Below are 23,849 nucleotides of genomic sequence, written 5' to 3'. Positions count from 1 at the left end.
AGACCGTTTTAACCAACCTCACGGATCCCCAACCTTTTTCCTCTTCCACACTTTGCTCAGCCGCATTCTCAGACACGCCGAGCACACACCCCAGTGCGGAGCAGCAAGAAGTCTCCCCGCCAACGCCACGCCCACAAGCGCCCCGCCGCCGACAGTGAGAGTCCCGGGTGCCGTGCGGGGCTGGGGACAGGGGGAGCCGGGCCGGGAGGATCGCCAAGTTTCAGGATGCCTCGCAGGAAAAAGCAGGGCGTTACTTCTGCCACCAGCCTCTTCGTGGGACCACGGATAAACGAGAGCTTTCGTGTTCCACGGGTCTTTGGCGGCATCTCCGTGGGCTCCGCTGGGAAGTTTAAACAGATCACGAAAACGGGCATTTCCTCGCCCCGCCCCCAGGCAAAGGGCCGCAAAGAAGTGAAACTCCGTGAGTCAGCGCGGCTGGCAAGCGGGGCGGCCCGGAGAGGCGCCGCCCTCGGCCGCGGACCAGGTGCCCTTGGAGGACCGGGAGGTGCGGCGGGGGCGGAGTCGCCGCCCGCCGGCCTCGGCATTTCCCCCCGGCCCGGCCGCCTGGACGGCGCGGCGGGCGGCCCTGGGTCATGGCCGGCGGGGCGGCGCCCCGGGGTGCCGAGCTGCTGGCCTTCGCGCGGTTCCGGGAGTCGAGCAAGCAGCCGCTCGCCTATGGCTATGGCCCGGGCAGCCTGCGGGAGCTGCGCCAGCGGGAATTCAGCCGCCTGGCAGGTGAGGCCGTCCGGGCCACCTGTGTGGGGTGGGCAGGGAGGACGTGGCGGGGGCGCTTGTGTTCTGGAACTGACGTGGAAGGAGCTGTGGCGCTAGGTGGGAGCAGCTCACCTTATTTGGGATACATTTTGGATCGAAAGACCTGAACGGACGTGTCCACGCGTCCGCTTCGTGGACCCGGCTCCCTGAGGTCCCACCTGCAGCCCAAGATTTCTTGCTCCTCTAGCTCCTTAGACTTGCCCGTCGTGCAGCGCCAACCTGCTCCCTACTCGCCTGTCCTCGCCCTCCGCGGGTCTGGCTTAGGGATTCCTTTTGCTCTCGGTTGCCACGAGACCCCCCCGGCTTAAAGGTCCGACCGGAGCCACGGTTGCAGAATGCAGGAATGTCCGGCGCCCCTGACTGTTCAGGTGCTCGCCTGCGGACGGGTGCAGTGCGTGGCTGGCCCGTGCGCCGGGTTGGGACCGCGCCTCGCGGGGCGCGCGCGGCTGGGACCGAGAGGTACAGCCTCTGGAGGCTGAGCTCGCAGCATCTTTTATTTTCGAAGCCTCATTTTTCTCCCTCGTGCAGTCAGAACAATGCCTCCGAACTCTAGCTCGCTGGGGCACTCGCATTCGCAAACCGTGCAGTGTGAGCTTTAAGTACAGGACGAGCCTGTAAATTGGACACGAAGACCGGGATCACAACGTCCCTTTGATTTCCGCAAGGCAGAACAGGCTGGTTAATTTTAAATCGAAGGGCGCCTGGGTGGCTCAGTCGATAAGCGTCTACCTTCGGCTCAGGTCATGATCTCAGTGTCAGGGGGTCGAGCCCCGCATCGGGCTCCCTGAGGAGAGCCTGCTTCTCCCTCTGCCTGCCGCTCCCCTTGCTTGTTCTGTCTCTCTCTCTCTGTCAAATAAATAAATAAAATCTTTAAAAATAAATAAATTTTAAAGCGAGCTCCACCTGGCCCCGTGGCCTTGCCCAGCCATTGCTGCAGGGCAGGAGGGCTCCCACACCGGTGGGGTCTCACTCTTGCCTCGGACCTCGTGTGAGGGTCTTCTGGAGCCTTAGAACGGCCTGCGGGTGGAGCAGGGAGGGACGGAAGGTAAGTGGGCATGGTGGCGGCAGCAGGCACCGGGATTTGAGGGGTACTTACTGTGTCGAGATGAAAAACTGTGACTGCGCCCCAGCTTGTGGCAAAACAGCAATAGCGATCTCACGGTTCATTAATCAGGTAGCTGATTTCAGCTCTTCTGGGTCATTCCCTCATGTTTGGGGTAGTGACCATTTTGTCCCTTTGGGGGCTCGCAGGGCTGTGGCCTCCTCTCTGTGTGTCTCCTGTCTGTACTTCAGTAGGGAATCTCAGGAGGGAGACAGGGGACCTTCTGGGTCCCCTCTACTACCTCCCCATTCTTCCCCGTGGCCCATTCACGTGGAGGAGCACCTCACCCCTCCGATTCTGCCCGCCGTCCCTGACAGGTATTATTTCGGAAATTTCCACCCGAGAAGTAGGCTGGTACAATGAACACCCACAGATGTGAAGGGAGGGAAGGAGGCTCCCCATTCTTTTGAAGCAAATCTCAGAGGCTGTTAGCGTGCAGTCCATAATTATTTCTGCACCACACCTGCTTAATCCCCTAATCCCTCCAGCTCTGGTCCCTCACACCCATCACTGGCTGACCTCTCCCCTCAACACTCCCCTGGGAAAGTACAGGTATGTTCTGGGCCCCTACTTGTTTCACGTGTGTCCCTCAGAGGGCAGCACCTTTTCCCTTAAATGGAAAATTTAAATGTGATAGCCAGGATCTGAGGCTGGCCTTCAGAGCCCCTTTAACATCTACTGTATTGTATTCTGTCTGTCTGTCTATCTCTCTATATATAGTGCAAGTTCCTAGCATTTCCTCTACATTAAGACTTCAAATAGACATTTTGTGGATTAAATCCACCCGTCCCACAGCTGGGAATCTTGGAACATATCATGGGGCAGGGAAAAACAAACAAAACAAAATAACATAACTTTCACCTCCTCTTCCTTTCCCCTTCCTCCTTCCCCTCATAGTTTTTGTGCGGGTTTGAGAGTTTATCTGGTTAAGGGGTAGCTCTAGATAATTACATGCTTAATCTTCAAATGCTGAAATATTTTGCCCAAGCAATGGGATGGGAATTCCCTTGTCTTGGTGAAGGGAGCCTATTGAATTTTCAGATGTGGTTCAAATGGTTCTTGAAGTCTCAGGGTGCCAGTGGATGGCCACTCACCCTATGTGGAACTGAGAACTGAAGAAGCATGATCTAGAAGAGACCCTGGAATTTCCTTCTTGAAGACCCAATGCCAGTGGGTTTGGGGATCATTTGCCTGATTCTTCTAATAATAGCCAAATCTCATGAAGTGTTACTGTGTGCCAAGCACCAAACTGGGCTCGGTTTACCAACTCTTTTAACCCCCATCCCATCTGCAGATGAAGGAACAGGGACCCAGAATGGCTAGTGGTAGAACAGGATTCAATCAAGTTGGTTGACTGGGATTCCGCACTGTTAACCACGATGCTAGCTGACTCCTCCCAAGATCACATCTCTAGCTAATCTAACATGGCTGCCTGGTTTTGCAAAATTACTGGACCAAAGGCCAAAGCAGGCTTCTCCCAAAAGCCTTCCTGGCCCTGCAGAAGACTGTGGCCAAGGCATGTGGTGTTCCCCGGGAACTAACTTTTTGGACTAGGTAGTACATTTACACAGCACTCAAAATGTGCCAAGGGAGGGTAAAGAATGGCTAGGGAGACCCCTCTTACTCCAGCCACAGCCATGGTGGCCGCCCCTGAGTCAGCTCCTGCCCCTTGGGTCCTGTGTGCCTTTTGAGTTGTTGTCTGTATTTATATGAGTGTGTACAGTTTTTTTTTTTTTAATTACACAGTTGAGCCATAACATCTCTTATGTGACATAGTTTATGTTTATTTGTTTATGGTCTTTCTCTGTCACTCTCATACTAGCTTCTCTCTTGTCTACTCTTATGTCTCCGCTACTTAGAGCAGTGCCGGGCACACAGTAAATACTCAATAATGTAAAAATATAAGAAGCTAGGAAATAAAAGGAAACTTAATTGACCTGGTAAAGGCTATCTACAAAAAACCCCACAGCTAATATCATACTTACTGGTGAAAGACTGACAGCTTTGCCCGTAAGATCAGGAAGAAGACAAGGATATCTGGTCTCACCACTTCCATTCAGCATTGCACTAGAGGTTCTAACCAGGACAGTTAGGCAAGAAAATGAAATAAAAGTTGCCCAGATTGGAAAGGAAGAAGTGAACCATCTCTATTTGTGGATAGCACAATCTTACATATAGAAAATCCTTAAAGAATTCACATATAAAACTGGTAGAACTAAAAAACAAGTTCAGCAAGGTTACAGGATACAAGCTCAATATACAAACATCAACCTGATTTCTATACACTAGTAAGAAAAGCTATGCAAATGAAATACAGGAAAGCATCAGAAAGAATAAAATACATAGGAATAAATTTATCAAAGGAGGTACGAGACTTAAACAGCAAAAACTACAAAATGTCATTGAAAGACATAAAGGAAGACCTAAATCAATAGAAAGACATCCTGTATTCGTGAATTTGAAGACTAAATATTGCGAAGATGGCAATACTCCCCAAACTGACCTACAGGTTGAATGTCATTACAATCAAAATCCCAGGTACCTTTTTGCAGCAACTGACAAATTGATCCTAAAATTCATACAGAAATGGAAGGGACCCAGAATAGCCAAAGCAACCTTGGAAAAGAAGAAAGTTGAAGGACTCATATTTCCCATAAAAGTAACGTAAGTAAAATTTATATAAAGTAACAGTAATCAAGACAGCATTGTATTGGTATGAGAACAGATGCATAGAACAATGGAGTAAAATTGTAAATCTAGAAATAAACACATATGTCTATGATCAATTGCTTTTTAACAGAAGGCCAAGACTATTCAATAGAGGAAAGAATAGTCTCCAACAAATAGTGTTGGGGCAGCTGGTATCCACACACAAAAGATTTATGAAACTGGACCCCTACCTCACACTGTATTCAAAAATTAACTGAAAATGGATCAAAGTCCTAAATATAAGAGCTAAAAATATAGAACTCTTAGAAGAAAGCATAAGCAATCATCACCAGGACCTTCGATTAGGCAATGGTTTCTTATGACACTAAAATTATAAGCAATAGTAACAATAGAAATAGATAAATTGGACTTGATCAAAATTAAAAACTTTTATGCTTCAATGGACACCACCAAGAAAGGACAACCTGCCAAATGGGAGAAAACAGATGTCCCCACAAAAACTTGCACATAAGTAGTCATGGCAACATCACTTATAATAGACAAAAAATGGAAACAACCCACATGTTTATCATTGGATGAATGGATAAACAAAATGTGGTGCATCCACACAATGGAATGCTATTCAGTCATAAAAAGGAATGACATGAAAATATGGATGCACCTGAAAAATACTATGCTAAGTGAAAGAAGTCAGACACAAAAGGCCATGTAGTGTATGATTCCATTTATATGATATGCCCAGAATCGGCAAATCTATGGAGACAGAAAGTAGATTGATTAGTGGTTGCCAGGGACTGGGGCTGGATGGTTGGGGAGTGATTGGTAATGGGTATGGGCTCTCTTTTTGGGATGAATGAAAATGTTGTAAAATTAGGTAGTGGTGATGGTTGCACAATTTTGTGAATCTGCTAAAAATACCACTAAAAGGGTGACTTTTATGATATGAGAATTATATCTCAAAAAGCTGTTAAAAAAGAAACAAAAAAATTCATTCTGCACAAAACAAACAAAAATTTAAGTGAATGAAAGAAGGAATGAATCTATTCACATTGTATGTTCTCAAAAGTGTATCTCAGAGTTTGCTCCATGTCAGTCCTTATAAAGTGACTACATGGAGGTACAAGAATTCTTTATTTTAAACACATGTTCATGGATATTTAAGTCATTTCCAATCTCCTGCTATTGCAGACAATGATGCACTAAATGTCCTCACATGCAGGCCATTTCACAAACCATGGGTATTTATAAATGAATTCCTAGAAGAGGGATTGCTAGGTCAAAGAGGGTTTGCATTTTATTTTATTTTATTTTATTTTATTTTATTTTATTTTATTTTATTTTTTAAAGATTTATTTATTTATTTGAGAGAGAGAGAGAGAACACGGGGGAGGAACCACGGAAGAGGGAGAGAGAGAATCTTAAGCAGACTCCCTGCTGATTTTGGAACCCAATGTGGGGCTCGATCCCACGACCCTGAGCTCATTACCTGAGCTGAAGCCAAGAGTCGGATGTTTAACCAACTGTGCCACCCAGGTGCCCCACGGGTTTGCTTTTTAAAGTGTGACTGATATTGCTAAATTGCTGCCCATAAAAAAGTTGTATCATTGTAGCCCCCTACCAGCCATGTACCAGTGGGCCTGTTTTCCAGCACCCTCACCCACACGGTGAGTCACCCAACCTTCTGGTCTCCACCGTCTGATGGGAAAACCTTGGTATCTCATTCTCATCTAAATTTGTCTGTCTCTGTTGATGAGAGAGGCTAGAAAGATCATTTCCAATCCTAGTACTGTCCGAAGTTCTCGGAGCGGTTCTAGGGTTGAGGGATATAGAATTCACTGTGGGAAATCAGAATCAGGGTTCGGCTGCCAGGGAAGCGGCAAAGAAATCCCAGGGAGGAAGTGAGTCATAATGTGAAATTGCTTTACTGTTGTGAATCACAAATGTCTGTTGGGCTCCTCCTCTGTGTGGGATGTTGTTCCAGGGTCACAAAAGAACTGGCTAATCAGGAAGGCTTGCTCGGGCTCTAAAGGTCATTCAAGATGGAAAGTGCAACCTTTCATTGCTCATGCCTCCACTTGGATTAAGGAGCTCCTATCAAGAGGCTGGGAGAAGTCAGTAGCCTGGTGGTGCCCCCTGCTCAAGCCCTAGGTGAAATGAGTGGAACACGTCTGAAAAATAACCACAGCTTTATTCTGTTTTCTTTCAGGAACTGTCTACCTTGACCATGCAGGAGCCACACTGTTCCCCCAGAGTCAGCTCACGAGCTTCACTAATGATCTCATGGAAAATGTTTATGGTAAAGAACAACATACCAAAACTGATTTTTGTACTTGATAGGAGCCAACTACGTGCAGCTGACATATCTCTGCTTACCAAATGTCAGATTAATAGACCAGGACTGTGCTGAGCACACAGAGCTGAATGGGCCCCACGGGAGAGGCGGTTCAGCAAGCCCTCGGGTCAGTCCCTATAACGCAAGCGCTGCCAGGATAGGAAAAATTAGCTCAGGGACACACAGTTTACTTCTAGAAGGACGGGTCAGTGTCAGAAGGGCACAGAGGTACAAAGGTGCTATGTTTATGGCAGGATGACCCTGTGGGATAGTACAGTGCAGAGGGTGGGGTGGTGGAAAGGACATTCATGCATTTTTTTTTTTTTTTAAGATTTATTTATTTATTTGAGAGAGAGCATAAGCAGGGGGGAGGGGCAGAGGGAGAGTGAGAGAGAGAACCTCAAGCAGACTCTGCACTGAGTGCAGAGCCCGATGTGGGGCTAGATCTCATGACCCTGAGAGATCAGGACCTGAGCTGAAACCAAGAGTCGGATGCTTAACCGACTGCGCCACCCAGGCGCCCCCATTCTTCCACTCCATAAATGTCTGTTGAGCCACTTTGCTGTGGGGAGCACGGTGCTATCTTTTTTTTTTTTTTTTTTAAAGATTTATTTATTTGAGAGAGCGAGAATGAGAGAGAGAGTACATGAGAGGGGGGAGGGTCAGAGGGAGAAGCAGACTCCCTGCTGAGCAGGGAGCCCGATGTGGGACTCGATCCCGGGACTCGATCCCGGGACTCGATCCCGGGACTCGATCCCGGGACTCCAGGATCACGACCTGAGCCGAAGGCAGTCGCTTAACCAACTGAGCCACCCAGGCGCCCCAGCACGGTACTATCTTGAAAACAGAGGAAGCACAGTCCCTGCCTTCATGGGCTGTGATCTAGTCAACACAGGACCTTAATCAAGTGAGCTCCCAATAAATGTAAATGACCAGCCCTGTGAAGGGCTATGAACCAAAGGCCCCTGATCCCATGGGGGGTGTGGCTGCAGAGACACCGCATTGGCAGTGTGAGTGTCAGAAGAAGCTGCCTTGGGAGTGGGGTGAGTCCTGGAGGATGAGCAGGGAGTCACGCGGGAAAGAGGAGGAGAAGGGCATTCCAGACAGAGGTGCTAGCATGAACCAAGACCCTTAGTGGTTCCAGGAAGTCGCCCCGCAGCACAGAGAAGGGGCGGAGAGTGGAGGATGTCTGAGTGGAGAGGTAGGGAGGGGCATTGTACGTGCCCTGCGGAGTTCGATGTTTATTCTAGAAAGCATGGGCACTCACGGCAGCGTGTGATGAGGAGGTAAGCCTGGAAAGGGAGCCTGAACTAAAGGCAGTGGTAGCAGATGCAGCAGGGGTGAGAGCGGTGAGTGCCCCGGTGTCCTGAGCACTCACTCACTTCAGGGACTGCTGCAGACGCTTGAGCTCCACCCTCCCCTCCGTCCTCCCCCGCAAACTTAGCTTATCAGACAGGCTAAGGTAGAGGTTCTGTCCTGTTTTGCAGGTGAGGAAACTGGGCCCCAGACAGAGTAGGTGGCTAACCCACGGCCACGCACTCAGGAAGCACCCAAGCTGGGGGAACTGGATCTCCACGCATTGGGCTCCAGAGCACCAGCCCTTAGCCGGCACCAGACCCCCTCAGTTCATGACAATTCTGTCGCGCCACACTAAGATCCTGGGCAGCCAGCAGATCTTTAAATCTGGGGAATAGTTTCTAGCGGAGATGCCAGTGAGGGACTTTATTTTGATCTTAGTCCGTGATTTGCAAAGAGATCTGCAAGTCTTGAACCTTTCAAGAGTCATAACTGTGGGAACTCTGAGAGGTGACAGCATCTAGACTGTAGGTGGTGCTAATGTTGTGGAGCTAAAAACCAGGGCATTGAGAGTCAGTAAGGGTAAGTACCAAGTCCCGCTGGTTACTAGTGCATATGGAAAAGGAACATTGGTAGCTTCAGTGGCTAGAAATCCAGTGTGACCCGATGGCATGGTATGAGAAAAGAAACGAACAGACCCTAAAACAAAAAAGGTCACTACTGTGTTAACGTGCACCTCTGGTCCCGCGCCTGTGGTCCTGCTCCCGAGAAATACTTGTGCCTGATCCCTGCGCGTCTCGCCCCTTGAGAGGTCTGTGTCCCCGTCTGGGGGCCGTGTTTTGAGGGAGGTAATGATACTATGGGACACACTCAGGGGGGATCCAAGGAGGGGAGAAAAACTAGAAATTGACAAGTGGAAGAGGAGAGACATTAGCTAAGGAGAGATGTGATGGCCCCCTTCACATTTTGGAGGAATTAGGTGTGTTTCTGCAGGAATGATGCCAGTTGCAGGGGTGTGAACACAGGGCAACAGATGGGGATTTAGATTAAGTGGCGTTCGTATGGCTCTGTCTCGTGGTTAGGGGAGAGGGCAGCCTCCTGAGGTTGTGTACTTGGTTCCCTGGAATTATCAGAATCCCCTGTCAGGGAACTTGCAGAAAAGGTTCTTACATTGGCCTGGTTGCCTGTGAGCCGACTTAGAGCTCCAGAATGTTCTTCCTGGATCCTACCTCATTCTACGGGGAATGGTTTATTTTTTTTTAAAAATTGTTTAGAAAAATTGAGTTATATTTTACAAATCATAAAATTCATCTATTTCAAATGTACAATTTAGTGATTTTGGTAACTTTACCAAGTGGTGCTGCTATCACTATAAATCATTTAGAACATTTTCATTCCCCCAATAAGATCTCTGAAGCCTATTTATAGTTAATCCCTGTTGCCCCCTCAGTCCCAGGCAACCACTAATCCACTACTTTCTGAATCCCTTTCTATACCATTGCCTTTACTGGACATTTCATATAAATGGAATCATACAATATGTGACCTCTTAGCATGTTTTTGCGGGTCATTCATGACATAGCCAGTAGATTGTTCTTTTCTGTTGTGAATATTTTCCCATTGTGTGGGTATATGGCGTCTTGTCTCTCTGTTCGCCAGCTGATGGATATTCATGTTGTTCCCAGAATTTGGCTTTACCAATAAACCTGCCTACGAACACTTCTGTGCATGAATCTTTGTGTGGACATGTGTTTTCACTTCCCTTTAGGATATAGGAGTGGTATTGTTGGGTCATATAGTAGTTGTGTGCTTAACTGTTTGAGAAACTGGAGGAGAGGGTTTCAGAGGAACACAGGAGCAGAAACCGAAGTCGTGACTTGATGGCTTTGTCTCTGCAACCTGCCAGGTAATCCTCACAGCCAGAGCATCAGCAGCGGGCTCACCCACGAAACCGTGGAGCACATGCGCTACAGGTGAGTGCCACAGGTACCAGTCTGCGTGGGCGCTCCTGGGACGATGGGCTTCTTTCCTGCCACCCGCCGCATCCCACAAAGGTTCTGAGTTGGTTTGAGGATGATCACGTTCAGCTAAATGGTCACGTGCCCAGTGACAGCCATCAGGGCCAGAGGGCGGGCAGGTGAGAGTGAGTAGGTAGGAGCAGGGCAGCCCTGAAGCACCGGCGGGTGGCCCAGAGGCGTGCACAGCTGTTGTATGGGGCTTGGGGCTGACGCCAGAGTGCCTGGGGGCCAGAGTGACCAGGAGGGACCCAGTTTCCTAAGTCTCATTTTCAGAGAGAGGAAAAACGTTTCCTTTGGGCTTTCTTCTCATGTTTCATTAGGCACCGTTCATCCTCCCTCCCCAACCTTTTTACTAATATGTGCACCTGAAACAGCTCTTTATATTTTTCCACATGTAATAATCGGTTTTTAGTAAGTAATTTCCAAGTGGTGCTTAAAGTTACTTGAGTTGATATAATTTCAAGTTATTTCCAATTTGCAAGGGATGCTGGGCTGCCAATATTAAAGGCACCATGAAACAAGTTGGTGACATAAGCCTTGCTGTGATAGAGCCAGAGAGCAGACCAAGGAGAGGGTGTTTTCTAGGATTAAGAAAGGTTGTTGTGGATGTTTATCTTTTTTTTTAAAAGATTTATTTATCTGAGAAAGGGAGAGACAGAGTGCGAGAGCACGGGGCAGGAGGGGAAGAGGGAGAGAGAGAATCCCAAACACACTCCCCGCTGAGCATGGAGCCCGACGCTGGGCTCGATCTCACGACCCTGAGATCATGACCTGAGCAGAAATCAAGAGTCGGAGGCTCGGAGGCTCGACCGACTGGGCCACCCAGGTGCCCTGTGGATTTTTATCTTCTCTATTGAGGGTGGGGACATGGGAGGTGAAGCTGCTTTTGCCAATTAGAACCTGTTTGTCATTTCCTCGTGCAGCTTGCTCTGCACCTGCCCTCACTTGGCCATTGTGGCAAAGCTGATCTGGGTTTTTTCCTAAATACAAAGGCAGAGAGAGAGGTCCTATGTAGTAGAGATACAGCTGCCTCCGAGCATGTGAACCCAGGGAGACCACGGAGTTGGCATGACGCTGTGCTTCTTCCAGGATTCTGGCGCACTTCCACACCTCCCCGGAGGACTACAGCGTGATTTTCACGGCAGGGAGCACGGCTGCTCTTAAGCTGGTGGCAGAGGCCTTCCCGTGGGTGTCCCCGGGCCCGGAGAGCAGTGGGAGCTGCTTCTGTTACCTCACCGACAGCCACACCTCCGTGGTGGGCATGAGGAAGGTCACCATGGCCATGAACGTCACCTCCGTCCCGGTCAGGCCAGAGGACATGTGGTCGGCAGAGACACAGGGTGCGGCCGCCCGTGACCCCGACTGCCAGCTTCCGCATCTGTTTTGTTACCCCGCGCAGAGTAACTTTTCCGGAACCAGATACCCCCTGTCCTGGATACGAGAGGTCAAGGCCGGGCGGAGGTGCCCTGTGAGCGTGCCTGGGAAGTGGTTCGTGCTGCTCGATGCAGCCTCCTACGTGAGCACCTCCCCTTTGGACCTGTCGGTTCACCAGGCCGACTTTGTCCCCCTCTCCTTCTATAAGATCTTTGGATTCCCTACCGGCCTGGGCGCTCTGCTGGTGAATAATCGTGTGGCTCCTCTGCTGAGGAAAACCTACTTTGGAGGGGGCACAGCCGCGGCGTACCTTGCAGGAGAAGACTTCTATATCCCGAGACGCTCAGTGGCTGAAAGGTAACCTCACTGTGGCAGTGGTGGGCTGGAGTTCAGCAAGGGGGCTGGCCTACGTCACCCACAGGGTGTGCAAGGGACCAGACTGGCCACTGGGGTCAGGGGGCTTGGAGTCGGAGGCAGGGATGGAGGCTGGCGGCCGGGCTCAGATCTGGGAGGCGGAGGCTGGCTGGGGCGTGCCCTAGGCGGCTCAGTGAACTGGGCCCCCATTTGTGGGCTTCTCCACAGCTACGAGAGGATGAGGGCTGCAGGCAGGAGAGGTGAAGGGCTCTCAGGAGAGGAAGGAGGGTGGGCCACCAGGCCTTTTCCCAGAGCACAGACAACAGGTGCAGCAGTTTATTCAAGCAGTCCTTTAGAAGATGGCATCATTTGGAACAAGTTAGCGAACGGACGGCCCAGCTGGTGATTCAGCTGCGGAATCCGCTCAGCCCGGCAGCTGGTGGGCAAGAAGATTCCGTTAATTCAGAAGCCACCAGATGTGTGGGGCACTGTTAACAGCCGCGTGTGTGAGCCCTGTGAGTGACAAAGCGACTTTGAGGGCAGGCAGCTACTGGCCGGCAAATGGCATAGGTGGGTTTGTGGGTTTCTGTTTCTTCCTCAGGCTGCAGGGCAGGTGGCGTGGGGAGCCAGGAGCTCTCCCAGGGGGTGATGGCTGGGCCCATAAGGTCGAAGGCGGGAGAGGGTGAAAACAACAGCTGACCGAGGGTTCTGCCGGGGCCAACATCGGGGAACACCATGGGATTGGGCCAGGGAGCTAGTCACCCTGCTGGTGCGTCAGAAGGCCCGGGCCTGGATGGGAAGGCGGGTCAGATCCCCCCCAGATCCGGGGGCAGACTCAGGGTTCTGCAGATAGGGCCGTGTCCCCAGCAGTAGAGTCAGTCAGTGGTCAAGTGTGTAGGCCCCAGGGCTGGGTTGCTGGCGGGGGAGTCCTGGCTTTACCGCACACTAGCTGTGGGGACATGGACATGTGACTTGGTCTCTGCACCTCATGTTTTTCTTTCTTTCTTTTTTAAAGAAACAGAATCTTCTTTATTTTTATTTTTTTATGATTTTATTTATTTATTTGACAGAGAGAGAGAGACAGCACAAGCGGGGCGGGGTACGGGGGTGGGTAACAGCAGAGGGGAGGGAGAAGCAGACTTCCTGTTGAGCAGGGAGCCTGATGAGGGGCTCGATCCGAGGACACTGAGATCATGACCTGAGCCATCCAGGCGCCCCTCTTTTAATTCTTAAAGCTTCATATTAAAATATGAAGCATAATATTTCCACTGAAAGCTTCAACTTGCTTTGATAACTCACAGCCTGGCCCACAGAGGCTGCCGTTTGTCACCATCCTTCATCCCCATGCTCCCTGAAACCTCCTGTTTCTGAGCTTCCCCCCTCTCCTGCAGTAGTCTGAAGACTGACTCTGCTTGACAAAGCCTGGGTCCCATCCTGTCCCTGCTCTCTGCTCAGAGCTCTTCAGACACAAGGTATCTCCCCAAGGTAGATGTTCTCTGACTTTATCTCCTACCACTCTCCACCTTGCCAGCTCATTCCCAACTCACCCCCAGCTCATGCACACTCACTCCCGGCCGCACTGATGTTCTTACCGTTCGGGAAGTGTGCCTGCCTCGGCCTCCTCAGGGTGTTTGCTGCAATCTCTCCCTGGGATGCCATTTCCCTCTGAAACTGTGAACTCAGCTGTTTAAAAGATGATATTTGGGTTCCATAGAGTTTGGAACGATAGTGTTTCCAAGATGATGTGTGGTTCCATAGAGTTTGGGATCACTGACATGGAGTACATTGATCATGCTTAACTGATGCCCTGTCAGTGGTGTTCTCTTGGGGTCAAGGGCAGCATTTCAAGAGCCCGAAGCACTTGAGGTTTTGTCAAAATCTTCATGGGGGCAGGATAGCATTTCTCAAGGTGGTGACTGTCTTTAGCTCCCTTTACCCCTGTGGCCATCCTCTCCCAAGAAAGCTGCCGAGCAAGTCAGGGCCAGAGGTGGCCCCATGGGTCTTGGTGTGCGAAGCCCTCTGTCCTGACAGGGAGAACGAGCAGTGGTCTATTAGGCAGCAGAAAGAAGGTATTCAGAGATTATGGCTAAGCCTAAAATCAGAACCTTGTTACACTCCACAGAACGCACACAGAGAAGTTGGCCACAGCTTGACCTTGTTTCCCTCAACACTGTTACAGGTTTGAAGATGGCACCATCTCGTTCCTTGATGTAATAGCACTAAAACATGGATTTGATGCACTAGAGCGCCTCACAGGTCAGTGGACCCTTCCCTCCATGTCAGATTTGCTCCCGGAATGGGCACGGTTTAGGTAAGGACGTGGGTCTGTGTGAGTGGCTGGCACTTGGCTGCTGAACCCTGGATGAAGCTGAAGCTTATTCTCAAGAACTTCAGAATGATTTCTGAGGCAAGAGCAAGAGACTGAGGTGCCTTTGTTGTTGTTGTTGTTGTTTTGCCAGTTAAAAGAACATTTTAATGAGTAAGAGATATTATAAATTGGAGATGAGTAGCTTCATAGTCCCTGGACTGGGAATGGTTACAGATCCGGAGACCTCATTCTGCCGTTCCCTTGCTGGGTCCTCCCTTCTGTCACACGGGGGAGCTGTACGTTGAGCCCACTTTGCCCATGAGGAGCTAATACTCAGAGAGGTTAAATGCCTTCCCCAGGGTCAGGGACCTAGTAATTGAGAGGGCAAGGATTTCAGCCTAGACCATAACAATGCCTAACCCTGGCGCGCCTGGGGGGGCTCAGTCGGTGAAGCCTCTGCCTTCGGCTCAGGTCATGATCCCGGGGTCCTGGGATCGAGCCCCGCATCGGGCTCCCTGCTCTGCAGGAAGCCTGCTTCTCCCTCTCCCACTCCCCCTGCTTGGGTTCCCTCTCTCACTTGTCTCTCTCTCTGTCAAATAAATAAATAAAATCTTAAAAAATAAAAGCCTAACCCTGAGTCCCAACCACTGTCTCTCCTGTTGACCTTTGCAATAATGCATGTTTTCTTTCCTGGTAAGTGGGGTGTGTAGGCAGGGGGGAGACATTCACTGTAGGCTGACACGCCAACAGATGTCACTTCCCATCATGTGGAGCTTGACACAAAGGTATACACGACTAGAAGAGCCTCTGACTCATGAGCCAGGCAGCCACCATCCTGTTGTTATCCTGGGCACTCCTCCAGAGGGTGAGCTTCTAGAACTGGGTGGTACTGTTTGTACCATCCATATGGAAATGGAGTTGTGGTGAACCAGGGATGTGGCTTAATGATTAGGTAGTCCTTCCTTTCTCTCTCTCTGGTCACAATAATGAGACCCTTCAAGTTCTCAACCTGACCCTGATACTGGAGGCAGAAAGGATTCTTGGGAGGGGAAGGGTGGGTAGCCCTGATGGTAATACAGGGAGGTGAGTGGACATCATCCAGGACAAGAGGAGATAATAAAGACAAGCACTGAGCGATGAGCACTTTTCCAAGGGAAGATATTAATAGATACCCACACCGCAAGCTACAGGTCTGATGGGGACCGTGGCACCTCTGAACTGAAAGCAGACTGACCATATCAGTTCCCCAATAAAGCAAACCCTGATTATTCCTACTTATTTGCTCCTTTGGAAAAAAATGTGAACTATCTGTAACATAAAATGCACCCTTTTAGCCAATTTAAGCGTACGTTTCAGTGGCATTAAGTACGTTTACCTTGTTATGCAGCCATCCAGCACTGACCATCTCTAGGACTTCTGCATCATCCCAAACTGAAACTGTACCTATTCGACAGTAACTCCCCTTTGCCCCTTCCCCCAGCCCAAGTAATCTCCTTTCTCTTTTCTGTCTCTACGAATTTGCCTATTCTAGGCATTTATAGAAGACACAGTATTTGTCCTTTTGTGTCTGGCTTATTTCACATAATGTTTTCAAGGTTCATCCATGTTGTAACACGTATCCTTAATTGATTTGAAGAGTGTTAAAATGATTTAAACATTGAAAGAAACAGCAAAAAAAAAGATACATTTAAAGATAAAATTGTGACCTGGCTGGGTCAGTTGGTGGAGTGTGAGACTCTGGATCTTGGGGTTATGAGTTCGAGCCCCGCATTGGGTGTAGAGATTACTTAAAAATAAATTTTAAAAAATTAAAAAAATACAAATAAAGATAAAATTGTGCATTTTTGCCATCTGTAACCCAAGGGTCTAAATTAAAAAAAGAAAAGCGAACGATGACAAGAATTCCTTTGACGATTCCACAGAACAGCAACAGTGAGGTGTTGGTCAGGGCCCCACATCTACACATTAACCACACGGACAGTACCACGCACTATCTACCAGTATTTACAACCATTAACCTGAGCTCCAGCTTGGTGGTTAGAATGATCTTGTTTTTCTTAAAAATGAGTGAGGGGCGCCTGGGTGGCTCAGTCGGTGAAGCATCTTGCCTTCGGCTCAGGTCATGATCTCAGGGTCGTGGGATCGAGCCCCACGTCAGGCTCCCTGCTTAGCAGGGAGTCTGCTTCTCCCTCTCCCTCTGCGTCTCCCCCTACTTGTGCTCTCTCGCTCTCAAATAAATAAATAAATAAAGCGAGTGAGTGAATTACAGGTGAAGTTCATGTTTCTCTCTGACGTTTCACTATCGTTTTTGAGGCGGAATGGAGAATATAAAGCAGCATACCTTCACCTTGGCTCAATACACCTACGCTGCCCTGTCTGCCCTCCGGTACCCCAGTGGAGCCCCTGTGGTGCGGATTTACAGCGACTCTGAATTCAGCAGCCCGGAGGTCCAGGGTCCGGTCATCAATTTTAACGTGCTCGACCCCAGTGGGAACATCATTGGTTATTCCCAGGTGGGTCTCCTCGCCACCTCGCACCCTCATTCACAGCAGAAACGCAGTCCTCTGGCACTCTGCCGCCTTCTGGAGCCCTGAAACGTGCGGTGTGGGTCCCGGGGTGCTTGGGGCAGCTGTGTGTGAAGGGCAGCCCAGGCGTGGGTGCAGGGACCCCGGCCCTTTCTTAGAGGCTCCGTACTCTCGTTTCCACGCCATTCTAACTGGCGTGGCTGTTTAGTTTACCAGCCCTCCTTTTTCAGCCAGAAATTGTCAATTTTGAGTGCAAGGAGAGGGACGCAGAATGTTGATCGCAGTGGAAGGGGACAGCTGACAGCTTGCCAGCAAGGGAAGGCACCCTAAAAGAGTGTAGACAGAAAAGCAGTGTAAGACAGAATAGTACTTCTCAGGTCGTTTCATGTCTATTCAGCATGACGGCCCCAGTGACCGGATCACGGCATCACACAAAACGTGGGCCTGTTACCACCATGTATTTGCATGTGGCTTGGAATTCAGAACTCCTTCTTAATGACAAGTATCACAAAAGCCCTTATTTCTGCCATAGTTCATGCATATTATGAGTTCAAAGGATTTAGTAGTTTGGTTATAAAATAGTTTGTGCAAAAGTGCCCCTTGCGTCTATTTTCCCATGAAAACAGGGCAAATAGTGGAGGTTGGGAACTGCTGGGGTCCTTGCCATAGCTGAGTAAGCTGGTCACTGTTCAGTCCATTAAAATGTCCAGAGTCATAGCAAGCACTCAGACATGGTGGTAGATGGTCACCAGATGGGGTGTCACAGGCTAGCTGGGATGGGGAGCCCGAGGCCCGTCCCAGAGCATGGGTTCCTAGAGCAGCTCTGTGAGGAGCAGTTTCAATGGTCAGATAAGTTTGCAAGAAAGTGCTCATCTTCTCTTGAAAGCCATAATCCCCATTCACCTTTGTTAAATGCAGAATTTCTCAAACAAAATCCATTTCTCAAGGAAGCATATCCACCCCCTCTTCTCAATAGCTATAAACTATCTGAGGAACAAAGTTGAGAACTATGCTTCTGGGGACATGTCGATTCTTACTGGTATCTGGGAGGGGACATTTTACAACCACAGGTTGTCTCTTGGGTAGGTTTACTGTGCAGACCCCCGCTCAGTAAGTCACTGGCTGGCCAATGCCACAAGGAAGCATGCGATTTTAAATGCTTTTGGAGGATGGTGGAAAATGCATCAGGAGGAAACGTTTTGCCTTCTTAAATACATTATTCTGGGTGACTGGTAAAGTAAGTCTCATTCTTGGACCTAAATAAGTTTGTATTTCCTGCGTGGTATGGAGGAGGACAGACAGGTGACGGTGAAGTATGCTGTGTCAGGCAGAGCAGGGAGGGAATGCCTCATTTGGCCAGAGAAACCTCGAAAAGGAGAAGAGCCCTGCGGTGGGGGCAGGGGGAGACACCTGTCTAGGTGTCCTGCTGACTTCACTAGGTCTCTTATTCCACAAGGCTGGACCCAGGACAAGTTTCTCCGTCTATGTGTCTGTAGAAGTGGCTGGTCACGTGAGGGACCAGGGGATTCCATGGCTGAGGCCTGGAACTCCAGCCTGGTTTCCCCAGGCTCCTTCCCTGTGTGGGAATTCCACAGGGATATTGGTGGCCTTCAGAAAGATCAGATGGTTTCATGGCTGGGTTGGGCTCTCTTTTCAGGAGATTTCAAAAGAATCTGTGATTCTTTTCAAAGTTAGCTTTCCATAAGAAGCTTTGGGGTTCTAGTTTTTGATATCATGCCTCCTAATTCCATTCTTCCCTCCGTGGAAGTCACTCTACTCAGTGGTTAAGCATGTGGGCTCAGATTCTGACTGCCTTTTGTTGGCTCTGTGAGCTTGGGCAAGTTAGTGTAAACACTCCAAGTGTCCATGAAATGGGGATGACAAAGTACCCTGCCGATAGTGTTGCTCTGAGGACTGAATGAGATATGCTATTGAATGCCGAGCACGGGGCCCAGTAGGAAGCAAGTGCTCAGTAAACGCTGAGCATGAAGGCACCTGGGTGGGGAGGCTCCCATGCTGCACTCTGGTCAGGCTGCTTTCTCGATGTCCCTGGATGTTGTGCTCATCCTGCTGCTGAAACCAAATCCTTCACCTGGTCAGGCACGGGCTGGGATCCCACGGGGCCCAAGGTGAGGGGGTACCGCCTCATGATGGGAAATTAGGAGGAAGGGTTAGGTGTGGCCCAAACAGCCTCTTGTAGGTGGGGGCCTTCTCTCTTCTTGAATCTTGGTGGGTTTGTGACTCGCTCATAACCAGGAGAATGCCACAGAAGGGACGCTGCGTGGCAGCCACATCAGCATTATTCCTTGGGACGTCCACTTCTGGGCCCCAAGTTACCACGTAAGAAGGTCTACACTGAGGCTGCCATACTCTGAGGAAGCCAGCCATGTGGAGAGGCCAAGCACAGGCCCTCTGGTGGCAGTCCTGTTTTGAGCCCTCCTGGCTGGGAGGCCAGACACACACACACACACGCGCGCGCGCGTAAGTGAGTCTCCAGATGATTCCAACTCCCAGACACCACGTCACTCCCAGCCTTGGCGTCTTCCCTGCTGAGACTCGGGAAATCATGGAAAAGAGTCAAGCATCTCCTCTGCGCTCTTTCCAAATTCCTGACCTACTGTAGCTGTGAGCACAAAAAAATGGTTATTATTTTGTTCCACCAGGTTTGGTGGCTTGTCTCGCAGCAGTGGTAACACACTGTGAATGTGGAGTGTGGGGGTGGGCACAGGAGACTTCAGTTTCCAGTTGGCAGGGGTTGCGGTGGGGCAGTGAGGGAGCCTCCTGAGCAGCTACCCGTTGAAAGGAGGCCACCTGACTCTGGAGATGGGGTTGGCCTGACCCGGTGATGCTGCCAGGTCTCAGCTCTGAGCACCGGAGAATGCCTGAATTTCATTAGCAGGTCTCCACGTCACTGAACTATTTGCCCAGGCTGAAGGAGCAGAGTTGCTTTCCTGAGGCCCCTCAGTTCAACCCAGAGAATGGCTTCTTCTCACTCTGACAGCCCAGGGGAGGCAGCTAACATGAAGACCATCCTGGTCTCACCACTGTGGGAGGCAACAGCAATAGCTGTTGCAGCTGCTTGAAGCACATGCTGACCATGTGGTGACATCCTTTAACACCGGTTTCATGTCATATTGAACCCACAGGTGGATAAAATGGCCAGTCTTTACAACATCCACTTGCGAACTGGCTGCTTCTGCAACACGGGGGCCTGCCAGAGGCACCTGGGGATAAGCGACGAGATGGTCAAGAAGCATCTTCAGGTTGGTAATGCTGGTCATTTCCCATGGTGGCCTCTCCAACCACCCTGGAGGCTGGTCTCGTGTCTGGGGTCAGAGATCCCAACCAACCATGAACTGGATTTTACTTAAAAAGAGGAAGGCCTGCTACAGAAACAAATGCAGCTTTAGATAGAATATTTGATCCTGCGGAGTGTTGTGACCCCAACTCTTTAGGTGACTGGCCTGGGTCCAGCACTGGGGCAGGTAGGTGCCCTGAGCAGCGACCGATACCGGGCGGCCCCGCTTGGAGAGGATGGGGGACCCCTCGCCTCTCTTTCCCCACCTCCCAGCAGGAGCACCCAGCCTGCTTTGGCTTTTGTAGTGGCCTTGGCTGGTCGTTCACAGAGGGAGCATCTCTGTCTTGCCTTGTCAAAGGGCAGCTCTCAGGGATGCAGTCCTCCCTTTGGTTCTGAGAGAGGCTCAAGGGAGCGACCAGCAGGTGTTTCTCCTGCCTCAGCCCAGGGGAGACCAAGAAGCTGACCCATCACGCTCCTGAAACTTTGGTCTGTCTTTTGACGTGTCTGTGGGTTGGCATGGTGTGTGGCTCTGGGTAAATACCTCCCGTGCAGTATTTCTTCTAAACTTTTTAATGATCCATTGAGATTGGTATTGAGCCCAATTTACACCTGAGCAAAGCGAGATTCACAAGGGAGTCCTCATGCTTAGGAGAGCATGGCTCAGGCACACAGTGCCTGTTACTGTTGCGGTTTCTTGTCCTGGGTTAAGTTTCTTCTCCAAAACGATTTCCAGTTTATCCATGTGGAATGAGTCCCTCTGGCTGACTTATTTCCCTTTTATTCTAGGCCGGTCATGTCTGTGGAGACAATGTGGACCTCATAGAGGGGCAGCCTACAGGGTCTGTGAGGATTTCCTTTGGATATATGTCTACACTTGAGGATGCCCAGGCTTTTCTCAGGTTCATCATAGCAATGCAACTGCACAGGTCTGATGGACAGCCCCTCCCTCAGACCACCGCTGGGGAGGCTGGAGCCCCATCAGAGAGCGAGGCTCAGGACGCCGTGCCGGCCACCACGGACGGATGTAGTTCCTCACCTCAGGAAGAGGCCCCCACAGCCTCTAGGGTTTGCAACGACTTGCCGAGCACTGTGGATGCAGGTGGTTCGCACTCACCTCCACTGATGGCCACCGGGACCCAGCAGACCCCTTCAGAGAAAGCTGTAGGAGTCCTGGATGGGGGCCTTGGGCCACATGTCATCACCAACCTTTACCTCTACCCGATCAAATCCTGTGCTGCATTTGAGGTAAGGGTTTTAAAGGCGGCACACAGACTGCTTTTTGTTGTTGTTGTTGTTGTTTACTTCATGACTTTTTTTTGATAAAGTGAAGAAAAAAGGACAGAAGGTAAAGCAAAGCATGCAGAAAATCAAAATCATATTCGGAGTGTTGTGACATATGAAGGGTCGTTCTCATTCTGCCTTTCTTGGTTTGGGCTGACTTTTGAACGTGGCTCCGCTTGGAGGTATGCCGGAAATGATCCTGGTTCTGAATGGTGAACACCTACTTACTCTTAATAATTATAGATATAATTTTCACTGAATGCATGTGCTGGTTCCCTGCTGAAGCATTTTATATGCTTTGTTTCAGTCCGTCTTTAAAACAACAATATGAGGTGCATGGGAGTATCATCCCCATTTTATAGATAGCCTGAGGGCTATTGAGGTTAAGCACTTTGCCCAGTAATTGATGAGAGAGGAAAGATTTGAATCTGGGTCTGCTGACTCCTTGGGTCAATGCTTTTATGTGACTTGTTCTGCTCAGCCCTCCCTGTGGATATGAACTGTGTTATGTCTTGAAATGTGCCGGCCTGGTGGTTACCTGAGCTGGGAGGCTGGGGTGCCCGCCTTGGCTGGCCAGCCAGCCCTGACACCCCTGCAGTGGCCAAACTGAAGCTATCATTCTATGACCTGTGTGTGTCCCAAGTCCCAGGCAAAGGTCCCAGACTCCTGAGCCTCTGGAATAACAGGCTCTTTGGTTCCTGGTCAGACATACCATGGTCAGGGCTGTTTGTGGCCTGCCTTTCAGGGTGGTCCTATGGGAGCCTGTCCTCCAGGCTGAGACCGTAACAAGCAAGTTCACTTTCACTTCCTAATGGAGGAAAGTGAGAAGTCCATGTTTCCCGTGTGTGTCAGGACTCGTATTTTTCACAGACTGGTCATGTTCCATAGGATAGCCACATAGCACAGATACCTCAGGGAGGAATTAGCATCCCATTTTATAGATGAGGACACTGAGACTCAGTAAGGTTTGCTAAAGGTCTTCTATCCATCTTCTCATTCAAAAACTGCATACCAAGGACCTGCTATCTACCAGGCCTTGGGCCAACACCTGGTATACATTGATGAGCAAAATGGAAAATGTTCCTTCCCTTAGAGAGTGCAGTATCTCAGAAGGGACAGACACAAGACCAAGCACCACCCAAGTGAATAGAATCACACTGGTGATAAGGGCCCACGAAGACATGAAGATAGAATTTTGGCAGTTGGATGTCTTAGTCCATTCCGGCTGCCATAGCAAAGTGCCATCAACTGTGTGGCTTATAAACAACAAAAATTTATTTCTCATGGTTCTGGAGGCTGCAAGTCCAAGATCAAGGTGCTGGCAGATTCGATGTCCAGTGAGGGTTCACTTCCTGGTTCAGACAGTGTCTTCTCGCTGTGTCCTCACCCAGCAAAGGGGTGAGGGAGTTCTCTGGGGCCTCTTTTCTAAGATCTTTAATCACATTCATGACAGCTCCACCCTCATGATCTACTCACCTTCCAAAGACCTCCTAACCCCCAAAGTGAGGGTATTATCTGAGGTTTCCTTATGATTTCTGTAGTTTTGGCAGGAATGCCTTAAGAGTGGTACTATGCTTTCTCAGTGCATCCCAGAAGGAGACACACACTGTTCATTTGTCCCAATGCTGGTGACATTAACGATCATCATTTGCTTAAGATGGGGCTCAGTATTTTGTGGAGAGATATTTTGAGGATATGTAAATATCCTATTCCTTGTCAAACTTTTATTCACTAGATTTAGCATCTATTGATGACTTTTGCCTAAATCAATGATTGGAATGATGATTGCAAAATGGTAATTTAAGAAATTCCATCATTCTTTTTAGATTTATTAGTTGCTATTCTATTGTAGGATAGAGCTTTCCTTCTTCCATGTTTATTTAGTCATTAATTCTTCTCTCTCTTTTTGTATCTTCATGGACTCATGGATGCTGATTTTGCTCAAAAGGTTGCAACCCATCTTTATCAGTATTTATTTTGATGCTTAAATTGCTGCACACTTGGCCACTGGGAGCTCCTTCAAGTTAGATCCTGTGTCCTTTTGATATGTCCCTGTTATTCCTTGAGCATTTCCTTACTTTCTGGTGCAATAATGTGTTCTAGGCTCATTCTATATGTCCCCTGCCTGAGAAATGGAATGGGTCATTTCATCAAAAGCACTTCACTTCTTACATCAGAGAATGACATTGAGAAACTAATACTTGGTTGCCAAGTCTGATCCTTGACCTTGCTCCTATGCCCTCTGAGTGTACAGAGCTTAAAAATATTTGCTGTTGTGACAGATTATCATAAACTTTTAACAGGACTCATCTGATTAGATTGGGCCCACCTGGATAACCCGGGAAGATCTCCCCATTGTAGGGTCCTCAACTTTAATCGCACCTACAAGTCCCTTTTGCCTAACTCCAGGGATTAGGATGTGGACATGTTTAGGAGGACCATTATTCTGTCCACCACATATATGTACGTGTTAAGACTTTTGGGATACTCTGCATACATGTGTGCATATACATATCT

General features: G+C 49.4%; 1 protein-coding gene across 4 annotated transcripts in view; it reads left to right on the top strand.

The window, feature by feature from the left end:
- Positions 1–467: 467 nt before the first annotated feature.
- Positions 468–23,849, top strand: part of MOCOS (molybdenum cofactor sulfurase) — a 49,488-nt gene continuing 26,106 nt past the window's right edge. For 3 of the 4 annotated variants that reach the window (XM_034995718.1, XM_034995717.1, XM_034995720.1), the window contains exons 1-8: positions 468–735; positions 6,753–6,842; positions 10,081–10,147; positions 11,282–11,923; positions 14,100–14,176; positions 16,542–16,741; positions 19,900–20,016; positions 20,838–21,296. In XM_034995718.1, the coding sequence (XP_034851609.1) occupies positions 594–735; positions 6,753–6,842; positions 10,081–10,147; positions 11,282–11,923; positions 14,100–14,176; positions 16,542–16,741; positions 19,900–20,016; positions 20,838–21,296 (1,794 nt within the window). In that variant the 5' untranslated portion in view covers positions 468–593. Of the gene's footprint in view, positions 736–6,019; positions 6,658–6,752; positions 6,843–10,080; positions 10,148–11,281; positions 11,924–14,099; positions 14,177–16,541; positions 16,742–19,899; positions 20,017–20,837; positions 21,297–23,849 lie in introns of those variants that run through there. The other variant, XM_034995719.1, reaches the window with a different exon arrangement.

The sequence above is a fragment of the Mirounga leonina genome, unplaced genomic scaffold (assembly GCF_011800145.1).
Source record: "Mirounga leonina isolate KUSES-001 unplaced genomic scaffold, KU_Mleo_1.0 Mir_93, whole genome shotgun sequence".
Classification (NCBI taxonomy): Eukaryota; Metazoa; Chordata; class Mammalia; order Carnivora; family Phocidae; genus Mirounga; species Mirounga leonina.
Note: the sequence above shows the minus strand (reverse complement) of the source record. Positions and strands in the feature narration are given on the sequence as shown.